The 13,929-nt window shown below is 42.8% G+C and overlaps 1 protein-coding gene across 6 annotated transcripts in view; it reads left to right on the forward strand.

The window, feature by feature from the left end:
• Positions 1 to 12,311, forward strand: part of LOC115195537 (serine/threonine-protein phosphatase 4 regulatory subunit 3) — a 30,737-nt gene extending 18,426 nt beyond the window's left edge. For 2 of the 6 annotated variants that reach the window (XM_029755483.1, XM_029755499.1), the window contains exons 8-17: positions 1,749 to 1,880; positions 2,295 to 2,397; positions 3,827 to 3,985; positions 4,345 to 4,514; positions 4,731 to 4,873; positions 5,327 to 5,541; positions 5,840 to 6,036; positions 6,276 to 6,309; positions 8,075 to 8,130; positions 11,129 to 12,311. In XM_029755483.1, the coding sequence (XP_029611343.1) occupies positions 1,749 to 1,880; positions 2,295 to 2,397; positions 3,827 to 3,985; positions 4,345 to 4,514; positions 4,731 to 4,873; positions 5,327 to 5,541; positions 5,840 to 6,036; positions 6,276 to 6,309; positions 8,075 to 8,130; positions 11,129 to 11,239 (1,320 nt within the window). In that variant the 3' untranslated portion in view covers positions 11,240 to 12,311. Of the gene's footprint in view, positions 1 to 1,748; positions 1,881 to 2,294; positions 2,398 to 3,826; positions 3,986 to 4,344; positions 4,515 to 4,730; positions 4,874 to 5,326; positions 5,542 to 5,839; positions 6,037 to 6,275; positions 6,310 to 8,074; positions 8,131 to 11,128 lie in introns of those variants that run through there. The other 4 variants (XM_029755492.1, XM_029755518.1, XM_029755507.1 and 1 more) reach the window with 4 other exon arrangements.
• The last annotated feature ends 1,618 nt before the right edge of the window (positions 12,312 to 13,929 follow it).

Here is a 13,929-nt window from a genome sequence, read left to right on the forward strand (position 1 = left end):
ACCTTTCTGAGTACATGGTTTGCATACCCATTGTTGTTTTAGATAATGATAATTAAATGTGAACCAAAAATTTGTGACAGCAAAAATAAATTGCCACCTTAGCGACCAATAAAAACTGGTGTCGCACTGCTTTGTCAAAAGGGTCGTAAATGTGAGTGTTTTGGACGCAGTCTGAAACCCTGCTAACAATCACCAAAATAAAAGCTAGACAGAGAATTGAAAATTCCAAAAACAATGAATTTAGCAGCATTTGTTTTTAGCAAAAGAACGAATTAGCTATGGCAAAATGCTTACACTTGCAGGGAGTTAGCTGTAAAAAATGCAAACATTTCTCTACACCGGCAAGATGAGGGGGCTCTAACATTCAGCTAGGCCTTCCCAAGCCCCCTGCCACGCACATTAATCTAATTGTGTTATGTTTCTCTAGACAGATTTTTTTTTAAACAAAATATTTAAATGATAAAACATTTGATTCTTTCATTCTCTTAACGTTGGATCAATTGACTTCCAGTATTTATGTAATGGCTTCTTCAATATAAGTGATGAAAAGAATATTGTCCAACCCATTGGGTATCTCACCACACCCCCATATGCCATGCCTTGGAAGTATGCAGTCAGATGGATTAAAAGTACACTTGCATTGTAAAATTTCTGACAGACAGCTTTCTTAACTTTTGGACTGACTCAAATAGGATTCCCTCAACATTGCTCTGATGTCCCAAAGCTTTCAGGTTGAAATTTTGTGAAGCAGTATAACTTAAGTTGCATATATTTGAAAAAGTCTACATTGGTCAGTCCAAAATGTGCATTTTAATTCTGTCATGGAAATAATTGTATTGCCTATTACCGGTTAGTTTACGGTTTCTATGCCTTTAGTTTTCCATGTGGGCCAATTTATCGGTGAATTCTGAAAAGCTATCCAAATAGCAAAGGGGTGTGTTTTTAGGGAGTGATGTTGCTTCTTGTAGAATCCTTTTAATTTTCTAAACTATGAAGTTGTTAATGTTCTTAACTCCATCCTTTGAAACCAAACACGTGAAACGATTCTGGGGATGAGCATGCACATATTCAATATGTACCCATTGTTCCTCTTTTTAGTGCATTTAAAACAATATGTCGCAGGTAAAAAAAGAAAGAAAGAAAAGCCTTGGTTGGCGAGTTGATACAATTGCAAATCTGGAAGGTTAAAACCACCTTTAAATTTAGGGACATGTAAAACTTTCCTATTTATTCTGAGTTTTATGAAGTCTCTAATGGCAGAGTATATTTTTTTAAAGAAGGTTTTCAGTGGGGTAATTGGTACTACTGAAAATAAGTATTAACTTTGGGACCCATGCCATTCTAGAGGTTGGTTCCGCATGTACTTTTTATGGAGATTATTCTATTTAATTATATCTGCTTTCATGTCAAATGTCATTGTTTTTAATGAGACAATGATGGCAATTTTGTATTTTTACCTTTGACGTCTCACACAGATGTTAGCCCTCATGAACAGTCTTCACTTAGAGTCTAGCTAAGAAGTTTTGAGGTTTAAAGTACCATATTCATTCAGTTTGGAATTCTGGACATAAGCTAGCATGCTCTTCAAACCAGCCAGCCAGGCAAACTACCAAGCAACAAAGGGTGGTCCACAAGTTCCTATGAGTCGCCTGTATGTTTTGAATGCTAGTGGGGAATTTGCTTCTGGACTCTGATCTTTAGTCAGTTTTACATTTCCCCCACCAATGGTCCCTTCATGTCTCTCCCAGGACATCCTGCTGATCAACCTGATCATCGAGCACATGATCTGTGACTCGGACCCGGAGCTGGGCGGCGCTGTGCAGCTGATGGGTCTGCTACGCACCCTGGTGGATCCTGAAAACATGATGGCCACCGCCAACGTGAGTAGAGCGGCTCGCTTCTTACCTCTGACCTTTTCCTTACCCCTTTCACCTTGATAACATGCTGGTCATGGCCAATGCAAGTCTAACACTGCCCTCTCACCCCCCGCTGAGAGAGTGGCTGGAATTCGAATTGACCCTTAGCTCCTAGTCCTTGGGCAGGATTTAAATCCCACCAGGCATACTTCCTAGAGGCTCCGCAACCGTTTTGTGACTTCACTCGGCACCACACATAGGGCTTCGCACAGAGATTTCGCTGCATGCCATAATTTGCAACTTAGGAGATCACTTGGTAGAGTGTAAACCAAACCCAACTTACTCCCTAAGCACTTCCTTCAGGTCATGTGTGTTTTGGTGAAACCCTTTTCACTTGGAGTGTTTGCATCTCATGGTTTGACTCTCCTCCTCCTGCAGAAAACGGAGAAGACAGAGTTCCTGAGCTTCTTCTACAAGCACTGCATGCATGTCCTCTCTGCTCCTCTACTGGCCAACACCACGGATGACAAACCCAGTAGAGGTGTGTTCATCCATCCACTGTCCCCTGGGTGTTTGCAGAGGAACAATGTTTTACCTGCATACAAATAAACCAGAAATACAGTATAAGATATGTGTGTCGGTGCCCTGTGATTTTCAGGATGACTGACACTGACTTAACTTCTTGCGGATTAGTGGGACGCTACCGTCCCATTTTGACAATTTCCGGTGAAATTGCACAGTGCCAAATTCAAATTAAATTACTATAAATATTAAACTTTCATGAAATCACAAGTGCAATACATCAAAATAAAGCTTAAATTGATGTTAATCCAGCCGCCGTGTCAGATTTCAAAAAGGCTTTACGGCGAAAGCAAACCATACGATTATCTGAGGACAGCGCCCAGCACACACATGCATAACAAATCATTTTCAACCAGGGAGTTGCGACACGAAAGTCAGAAATAGTGATATAATATATGCCTTACCTTTGAAGATCTTCTTCTGTTGACACTCCAAAAGGTCCCAGTTATATTACAAATGGTCCTTTTGTTCGATAATGTCCTTCTTTATATCCATAAAAACTCAGTTTAGCTGGCGCGCTTCAGTCAATAATCCACTCGGTTTCCCTCCTTCAAAATGCATACAAAATGAATCCCTAACGTTACCAATAAACTTATCCAAACAAGTCAATCAACATTTATAATCAAACAATAGGTACCCTAATACGCAAATAAACGATAACATTTCAGACGGAGAATCGTTATTGTCTTTACCGGAGAAAAATACCAAAGAACGCGCTCTCATTCACGCGCTTGGAAACACTACAGCCAAAATGGGAGCCACCTAGAAAAACTACAATTTCTGGCTCATTTTTCCAAAACCCAGCCTGAAACTCTTTCTAAAGACTGTTGACATCTAGTGGAAGCCCTAGGAACTGCAATCGGGCACGATTTTGCCCTATTATAAAAGTGCCAGCCTTTGAAATCAGTGGTGGGATGAATATTTTTTTTGGGGGGGATGGTTTGTCCTCGGGGTTTCGCCTGCCATTTCAGTCTGTTATACTCAGACATTATTTTAACAGTTTTGAAAACTTTTGTGTTTTCGATCCAAATCTACCAATTATATGCATATCCTAGCTTCTGGGCCTGAGTAGCAGGGAGTTTACTTTGGGCCCGCTTTTCATCCGGACGTCAAAATACCGCCCCCTATCCCAAAGAAGTTAAAGTTGTGTATATACAGTATCTGATGCGACAAGGTACAATTTAGCATTCTGTCACACGTACGCGCATGCACACACACCCGAGATGAGCCAATGTATGTCAGTGCGCTGAGTGAATGAATGACTTCTTACACAAGTATATACACACACACACACACACACCATATGAGCCACTGTATTTCTGTGTGAGTGCTTCATGATTGTTATGAACACACACACACAGTTAACCCCCTCCCTGTATCCCCTCCAGATGACTTCCAGACGTCTCAGCTGCTGGCGCTGATCCTGGAGCTGTTGACGTTCTGCGTAGAGCACCACACCTACCACATCAAGAACTACATCATCAACAAGGACATCCTCCGTAGGGTCCTGGTGCTCACTGCCTCACAGCACGCCTTCCTGGCCCTCTGTGAGTCCTCTATATATACACACACACACACACACAACATAACGTTCAGCTCGCCAAAAACCCGGCCCTACATTGTCACTATAGCCTCACCAAGCCTGTGTTGTATCTTTCTGCATCACCACCACACTCTAGACCTTTAAAACCCCATCTCCTGTCCTTTTATCTCTGATTCCCCAACGCACTATTCGAATATCACACACACACACACACACACACACACACACACTTGCTGAGTCTCTCTCTGCTCACACTCAGGAGAGAACTGTAATCTTTGCACACTGTACGAGTTGGTCGGAACATTGTTTCTGTATCAACTTGATCACAATGAAAAGATGAATGTGTGTTAAACTCTCCTCCAGGCGCACTGCGCTTCATGCGGCGGATCATCGGGCTGAAGGACGAGTTCTACAACCGCTACATCATGAAGAATTTCCTGTTTGAGCCGGTGGTCAAGGCCTTCCTCAACAACGGCGCCCGCTACAACCTCATGAATTCAGCCATCATCGAGATGTTTGAATATGTCCGCGTGGTGAGCATTTCTTTGCTTCCAATGTCTCCTCTTTTTGTGTTTTAACTTTTATATCACGAAAGAAAGTATAAATGGTAACCCCCCCCACCTACCCCTAGCGGCCCCACATTTGACAATATCACACCTGCTTAGACAGAACAAAACCTATGCTGAGCAAGAATGGTATGGTCTTCCTCTCTTTCTCTTTCCTCCTCTATACACTACCATTCTCCCCAGGAGGATGTGAAGTCCCTGACAGCCCACATAGTGGAGAACTACTGGAAGGTCCTGGAGGATGTGGACTATGTGCAGACCTTTAAAGGACTGAAGCTGCGCTATGAACAGCAGAGGGAGAGGCAGGACAACCCCAAACTGGACAGGTTCATATTGTTTTTGTGTTTATTTATTGTCATGTGTCCATTGTTTTTACTATGTGCTGCAAAATGAATTGCACCTCTGGGATAAGAAAGACCACTCTAAGACTGAGGGGGAAGGGTGATGGTAGGATTGGATTGATGGTTGGATTGGATGGATAGATTAAATACATATTCTGCTAGTGATGTTTGGGGTTGGTAGTGGGCATTCTAGCTGTAGTTTTGGAATGGCTGCCATTAGCAACAGGATGAGTGGGTTGTTGTCTTTGGCTTTAAACGAATCCAATTGGCTAGTGATACGGTCTTTTGGCTCGACTCAAGCTGATTGGCTTTATGAATGATTGTCCATTTTTTACATTTGGAATCCACTGGTTTCTATCAATTTGCTATTCCTTATTTGTCTGGAACTCAACTCTAGTCATGCTCAAGTTGAACTGTTTGCCAACTCTCCTTACACAGCATGCGGTCGATCCTGAGGAACCACCGGTTCCGGCGTGATGCGCGAACGCTGGACGACGATGAGGAGATGTGGTTCAATGCGGACGAGGAAGAGCTTGAGGACTGCGAGGCAGTGGTGCCCCCCTCGGACAACAAGACCACCAAAGCGAGCGGTGGCGCCGGCGAGAATGAAGACCTCATGGACCCCATCAGCAAGTTCATGGAAAGGAAGAAACGTAGGTCGCAGGGAAAGAATGCATGAATTACTGACATATCTGGGTCAAATACATATGTGAAGTGCTGTTTATTAAGGGGAGTTTAGATGCACCTGTTTTGGTTTGGAATTTGTACTACTTGTACTTTTTTGGGAATTTGTACTTTTTTTCGGTGCTCTAGGGAAATGAAATGAAGTGCATTTGAAGGTTGCTGATATACTCTGTACTGAGAAAAAAAGAAGTTGTCTTGCATCTTTATAAAAAAAAAGTAAAACTGGCAGTCCACAATTGTCTGGATCTCTGTCTTTTTGTTCCACAGTGAAAGACTCCGATGACAAGGAAGTCCTGGGCAAGTCCAGTAGTCTGTCAGGCCGCCAGAGCCCCAGCTTCAAACTCTCCTTCTCCGGCTCCACCACCAAGACCAGCCTGTCCAGCCCACCCGCATTGCTGCGCCCCGGCTCGCCTGGGTCAGGGGCCAAGGGCTCACCCCCGACAGCAGCCACAGTCACCACAAAGGTGGGTAGTAGCACCCGGCTAGTCTCCACGGGGACCTGGGTTGTATTCATTTGGGCACAACAGAAAACATTTCAAATGTAAGTTAGTTATTGGACAGTTGAAGTTTGTCTGTTTTCTTCATTCTGTGCCTAAGAATGGGATGATTGTTTGGGGGTTGGAGTTTAGGTCTTACAAAAACACAGGGATCGTTTACCCAAAGTATAAAATTGACATATTTTGTTTCCTTACCTTGAAATCAGTCCGGAGAAGGACAGACTGCAATCCACACTTTGGGTTTGTTTACCGAACCACTGCTAACAACCATTAACTTTTAACATTTGCAAATGAAAAACCAGTAGAAGTCAATTTACCCCAATCGCACGCTCCCTCTAAACACTGAGACATCTGTGACATTGTGTTACGTAACAATTCTACTGCCAAGGTTTGTCTATGGAGATTGCATGGCTGTGTGCTCGATTTTTATACAGCTGTCAGCAATAGTTGTGGCTGAAATAGCCGAATCCGCTAATTTCAAGGGATGTCCACATGTATGTGGACAGTGCATTCGGAAAGTATTCAGATCCCTTGACTTTTTAAACATTTTGTTACGTTACAGCCTTATTCTAAAATGGATTAAATCAAATGTATCATCAATTTACACACAATACCCCATAATGACAAAGCAAAAATAGTTTTGGTTTAAAAAAAAAAATGTATTTATGTAATTATTCAGACCCTTAAAATTCAGACTTAAAATTGAGCTCAGGTGAATCCTGTTTCCATTGATCATCCTTGAGATGATCAATTGATTGGACATGATTTGGAAAGGCACACACCTGTCTATATAAGGTCCCCCTGTTGACAGTGCATGTTAAAGCATTACAGCACTCCACCAATCAGGCCTTTATGGTAGAGTGGCCAGACGGAAGCCACTCAGTAAAAGGCGCATGACAGCCTGCTTGAAGTTTGCCAAAAGGCAACTAAAGACTCTCAGACCATGAGAAACAAGATTCTCTGGTCTGATGAAACCAAGATTGAACTCTTTGGCCTGAATGCCAAGCGTAACGTTTGGAGGAAACCTGGCACCATTACTACGGTGAAGCATGGTGGTGGCAGCATTATACTGTGGAGATGTTTTTCAGCGGCAGGGACTGGGAGAGTAGTCAGGATCGAGGGAAAGATGAACGGAGTGAAGAATAGAGAGATCCTTGATGAAAACCTGCTCCAGAGCACTTAGGACCTCCAACTGGGGCGAAGGTTCACCTTCCAACAGGACAACGACCGTACGCACATAGCCAAGACAACTCAGGACTGGCTTCGGGACAAGTCTCTGAATGCTCTTGAATGGCCCTGACTTGAACCTGATCGAACATCTCTGGAGAGACCTGAAAATAGCTGTGCAGCGACGCTCCCCATCCAACCTGACAGAGCTTGAGAGGCTCTGCAGAGAATGGGATAAACTCCCCAAATACACGTGCCAATCTTGTAGCTTCGTACTCAAGAAGACTCGTGGCTGTAATCACTGCCAAAGATGCTTCAAAAAACGGGGGTCTGAATACTTATGTAATTTCATTTTTGTTTATTTTATAAATTAGCTGTTTTTGATTTGTCATTATGGAATATTGTGTGTAGATTGAGGGGGAAAAAACAATTTAATCTCTTTTTTAGAATAAGGCTGTAACTTAACAAAATATGGAAAAAGTCGAGGTCTCAATACTTTCCAAATGTGCCTTCAGAAAGTATTCATAATCCTTGACTTTTTCCACATTTTGTTGTTACAGCCCGAATTTAAAATTTATTATATTGAGATGGTCTACACACAATACCCCATAATGTCAAAGTAGAATTATGTTTTTAGAAATTCTTACAAATTAATAAATTAAAAGCTGAAATGTCTTCAGTCAATAAGTATTCAACCTCTTTGTTATGGCCTAAATAAGTTCAGGAGTAAAAAAAAAAAAATGCTTAAGTCACAAGTGGCATGGACTCACTCTGTGTGGAATAATAGATTTTAACATGATTTTTTTCTCTGTACCCCACACATACAATGATCTATCAGTAAGGTCCCTCAGTCGAGCAGTGAATTTCAAACACCGATTCAACCACAAAGATCAGGTAGGTTTTCCAATGCCTCACAAAGAAGGGCACCTATTGGTAGATGGGTAGAAATATAAAAAAGTAGACATTGAATATCCTTTTGAGCATGGTTAAGTTATGATTTGCACTTTGGAGAGTATCAATACACCTAGTCACTACAAAGAAACGGGTGTCCTTGCTTACTCTGTTGCCTGAGAGGAAGGAAACCGCTCAGATTTCACCATGAGGCCAATGATGACTTTAAAACAGTTAGTTTATAATGGCTGTGATAGGAGAGAGCTGAGAATGGATCAACATTGTAGTTACTCCACAATACTTACCTAAATGACAGAGTGAAAAAGAAGGAAGCCTGTACAGAAGAAAAATATTTCAAAACATGTATCCTGTTAACAATAACGACCTAAAGTAAAACTGCAAAAAAAAATCTGCAGATATAAACTTTGTCCCGAATACAAAGTGTTATGTTTGGGGCAAATCAAACAACACATAACTTGAGTACCACTTCATATTTTCAAGCGTAGTGGTGTCTTCATGTTATGGGTATGCTTGTCATCGGCAAGGACTAGGGATTTTTTGGGATAAAAATAAACGGAATAGAGGTAAGCACAGGCAAAATCCCAGAGGAAACCTGGTTGTCTGCTTTCCAACAGACACTGGGAGACAAATTCGCCTTTCAGCAGGACAATAACCTAAAACACAAGGCCAAATATACACTGGAGTTGCTTACCAAGATGACATCGAATGTTTCTTAGTGGCCTAGTTACAGTTTTGACTTAAATTGTCTTGAAAATCTATGCTAAGACTTTAACATTTTGAATTCAGGCTGTAACACAATTTTTTTTTGAATAAGTCAATGGGTATGAATACTTTCTGAAGGCCCTATGTGTATATACAGTGTGCGTGTGTGTTTTTATATTTAAACTCAGCAAAAAAAAGAAACGTCCCCTTTTCAGGACCTTGTCAATCAAAGATCTTCATTGTAAAGGGTTTGAACCCTGTTTCCCATGCTTGTTCGATGAACCATAAACAGTTACTGAACATGCACCTGTGGAACGGTCGCTAAGACACTAACAGCTTACAGACGGTAGGCAATTAAGGTCACAGTTATGAAAACCGTAGGACACTAAAGAGGCCTTTCTACTGACTCTGGAAAAACACCAAAAAGAAAGATGCCCAGGGTCCCTGCTCATCTGCGTGAACGTGCCTTGGGCATGCTGCAAGGAGGCATGAGGACTGCAGATGTGGCCAGGGCAATAAATTGCAGTGTCTGTACTGAGATGCCTAAGACAGCGCTACAGGGAGACAGGACGGACAGATGATCGTCCTCGCAGTGGCAGACCACGTGTAAAAATACCTGCACAGGATCGGTACATCTGAACATCACACCCGCGGGACAGGTACAGGATGGCAACAACAACTGCCCGAGTTATACCAGGAACGCATGATCCCTCCATCAGTGCTCAGACTGTCCGCAATAGGCTTAGAGAGGCTGGACTGAGGGCTTGTAGGCCTGTTGTAAGGCTGGTCCTCACCAGACATCACCGGCAACAACGTCGCCAATGGGCACAAACCCACCGTCACTGGACCAGACAGGACTGGCAAAAAGTGGTCTTCACTGACGAGTCACAGTTTTGTCTCACCGGGGGTGATGGTTGGATTTGCGTTTATCGTCGAAGGAATGAGCGTTACACCGAGGCCTGTACTCTAGAGCGGGATCGATTTGGAGGTGGAGGGTCCGTCATGATCTGGGGCGGTATGTCACAGCATCATTGGACTGAGCTTGTTGTCATTGCAGGCAATCTCAGCGCTGTCTCCCTCATGTGGTACCCTTCCTGTAGGCTCATCCTGACATGACCCTCTAGCATGACAATGCCACCGGCCATACTGCTCGATCTGTGCGTGATTTCCTGCAAGACAGGAATGTCAGTGTTCTGCCATGGCCAGCGAAGAGCCTGGATGTCAATCCCATTGAGCACGTCTGGGACCTGTTAGATCGGAGGGTGATGGCTAGGACCGTTCCCCCCCCCCCCCCCCCAGAATTTTCCAGGAACTTGCAGGTGCCTTGGTGGAAGAGTGTGGTAACATCTCACAGCAAGAACTGGCAAATCTTATGCAGTCCATGAGGAGGAGATGCACTGTTGTACTTAGTATCTGGTGTGGCCACCAGCTTCATTGACTGTTACTTTTGATTTTGACCCCCCCCCCCCCCCCCCCCCCCCCTTTGTTCAGGGACACATTATTCCATTTCTGTTAGTCACATGTATGTGGGACTTGTTCAGTTTGTCTCAGTTGTTGAATCTTATGTTCATACAAATATTTACACATGTTAAGTTTGCTGAAAATAAATGCAGTTGACAGCGAGAGGACGTTTCTTTTTTTTGAGGAGTTATATATGTGTGGGTGGGTGGGTGTGTGTGTGTTTACACATACACTACCGTACAAAGTTTCGGGTCACTTAGAAATGTCCTTGTTTTTCAAAGAAAAGCTCATTTTTTTTTGTCCATAAAAATAACATTGATCATAAATACAGTGTAGACATTGTTAAAGTTATAAATTACTATTCTGATCAATTTGACGTTATTTTAATGGACAAAAATGTTGCTTTTCTTTAACAAAACAAGGGCATTTCTTAGTGACCCCAAACTTTTGAGTGTATGCATGTATGTATGTGTGTATATATATATATATATATATATATATATATATATATATGTGTGTGTGTGTGTGTGTGTGTGTGTGTGTGTGTGTGTGTGTGTATATATGTATATATATATATACACTCACTCATACTCATACTCAAGGATTTCAATGGCTGAAAAGTCCTCTTAAGGGGCTGATTCTGATGGGAATCAGATATCAGTTTGGGGACCCTAAGATAGTAGCTTCAGACCTCTGTTATGGTAAAGAGTTAAGTAGTTATTTTCTGTAAGAAATATAATCAAGATCAGATCTGAATACATGAATGACCCCGCCCCCACTTTCTCTCTTTCTCTCTCTCTCTCTCGCTCTTTCTCAGGTGGGGCTGGTGGACTACCCCGATGACGACGAAGAAGACGAAGAGGATGTGGGTGGCATGAGTAAAGAAGAGACTCCGCCCTTGTCCAAGAAGTCCAAGCTTAGCTCCTAATAAAAATACATTGTTAATGACTACTTTCCACCGATCCCACGATAGACTCAACACAGGATGGAACAAAAACTGCTCAAACTGTTAAAACAATTAAATGAACCCCCCTTGGTTTTCAAGGAGCAGACTATGAATGGAAACGCGTCTCCTCGAACTAATCCTAATACACAAGTGCCAATCGGGAGGCCGCAGAGCTAGGAACGAACGGACGGAAAAGAGAAAGGCGGAGAGAGAAGACTATTACCGATAATGGTGTCAGGTAAAAGGGGCAGACTGACGATTTGTAATCTAACAAAGCTAAAATACAGCGGGAAATGACCACATAAATACACGCATTCATCCACACACACACACACAGACTTAAACCCCAAAGAGCTTGCGTGCTCGGACCATGACCCACTGCCCCACCCCAAACCCCCCACTCAGGGAAGGACATCACAGCGACCCCCCCCCCCCCCCCCCCCATGGGGCCGACCAATCAAGATGCAGAACCACTCACCCACTGCGCTGACTTCTCCACCCGCTTCTGTTAATTTCTCTCTTTTCCCTCCTTTACTCCCCCCCCCCTTCTCATTTTTTTGTTTGTTTTTACGTTGTTTTTTAAAAAAAGATGTTAGTTTCTAGGACCAGACGGGAGACTGCAGACCGACGGGGCGAAATCGCTGTCAGATTTTCATTTTGATGATGTCATCAGTGCTGTCGTCGTCGCTCAGCGGAAGTTCTTCCTCTCAATAGAAAAAAGCCAGCTGTTAATTTTTTTTCCTTTTTAAATCACTCTCTCGCTCTTCTGTTTTTGTAAATGACAACAAAGAGACCTGCCTTTACATGTTCAGGAACTTTTCAGTCTCACTTGAACAGGTTTTTAAAGACCCCAGTAGGTTGAGCTAGTTTTACCCTTTTTTGCCCTTTGAAACTGCAGATCTTTTGGAAAAATAATTTGTAATCCTGTCTTATTAAAGATTGAGTGGAATTCTAGATGTGATCAATTTTTTCTTATCTTCACATTTTTTTTGTTGTTTTCTTTTACATTGTTGTTCAGAAATATTTGGGACCATTAAAAATGATCTTTGCTGTATGATGTCCTACTACCTTTTGTGCTGGCGAGACTGAAATTGTGTTCTCTGCACTGCTATGTTGCAGTAGCCTTGTCCCAGATCTGTTTGTGCTGTCTTGCCAACTCCTATGGTGGCGTGACAATGACCATCAGAATCGGCAAGACGGCGCTAGCAGATTTGGGACAAGGAAAACGTTTTTCAATGTTCGCGAGCTGATTTTTCACTTTACATTTTCTAGTAGAACATTTTATTGTGAATGGGAAGTTTTTTATAATTCATAAACCCATTTTTAGCAATTTTGTAATGGTTTGACTTGATAATGAGGTCAGTTTACTTGTTCTATCTTTTTACAAGGGTGACCCTCAGTTGTTCTATGTCTGCACTGTCTCCACCAGGTGGTACCCTCGTATCACACAATACATGGAAAAGAGAAGAAATGTGGCTATATAGTACTGTAAGGTCTTGAGGTGCACCGTTTGTCCATTCAAATTTTTTTTTTATGCACCGGTTTTCTTTATTTAATTTATCTGAAGGTTCAGAATTCTACCAAAGTTTGTCATCACTAAAGTTCTACCAAAGCTCAACATTTTTTATATTTTCAATTTTGCAGGAAGTCTATGGGTGAGTTTAATGCTATAAATTCTATTCATCCCCAAGGGGAAATTATTGATGGTATCTACCCCATTTTTTTTTAAATGGTAAAACCAAGCATAGATGTGTGACTGACCATTTTATATTTATGCTAAACATCGATTAGTCATGTCTCCTTCCCCATTTATATCTGTGCCTCGGCACGTGCTGGAAGAATTCCTAAAAGCAAACACCTTAGCGCAGGTCGTATTATCCCACCTGATTACTTCAATAGCAGTCAGCTATCAAACCTCTGCTATTAATTAAAACCATCTGATTTAAACCCATCTGATCCCCAGAGGCTCAGCAGGCACTGATTCACGCTGCCTATTTAAAACTCCATTCACTACTAAGCCTTTTACAGACTTTGGAGACAAACTTTTCAAAATCACCCCCCCCCCCACCAATGCTATGTCTATTCCCCAGCATGATGGTGTCCGTGTTTGTGAGTGACTGTGTGTGTTTTCCCTTGACTCCCTACCGGACTGGAGCGAGAGGGGCAGTCTGGTAGTAGCCAAGAGATGCCAGGTCTACTCGTCCGAAAGGCGTGCCATCCCAATGCAAGGTTTTTGCCAAGACTCTTGCCCGCCTGTGTGTCTGCCAGCCTGAAGGCATCCCCATTGGCGGAACTGCTAGCGTGCCGTGGACTTCCTGGCGTGCCACTGAATACCCTCTGACAGCTCTTTTGATTGGCACAACCCCCATCTTCTCCTGCCTTGCTGCCTCCAGTTTCGCAGACTGCAATAGTCTGACTGACCAGGAGCTGTTCGATAGTTTGACGTGTCAAGGATGAACAAGAACAGGAATGCATGTAACCCACAACACTACATAACTGGTTCACTTGAACACTATCTCCTAGGACCCTTAGACCAGTGCTTTTCCCCTAATTTCCAGGTGGGCCCCCAAAGCAACATCCAGGCCCTTGTCTGGCATCACAATTATCAATTTGTAGCCAAAGTCTTTCAGGCGGGGGAGAGCTGGTGGGCACAACAGTGTACACTTATGGTC

Source organism: Salmo trutta, chromosome 1, assembly GCF_901001165.1.
Source record: "Salmo trutta chromosome 1, fSalTru1.1, whole genome shotgun sequence".
Lineage (NCBI taxonomy): Eukaryota > Metazoa > Chordata > Actinopteri > Salmoniformes > Salmonidae > Salmo > Salmo trutta.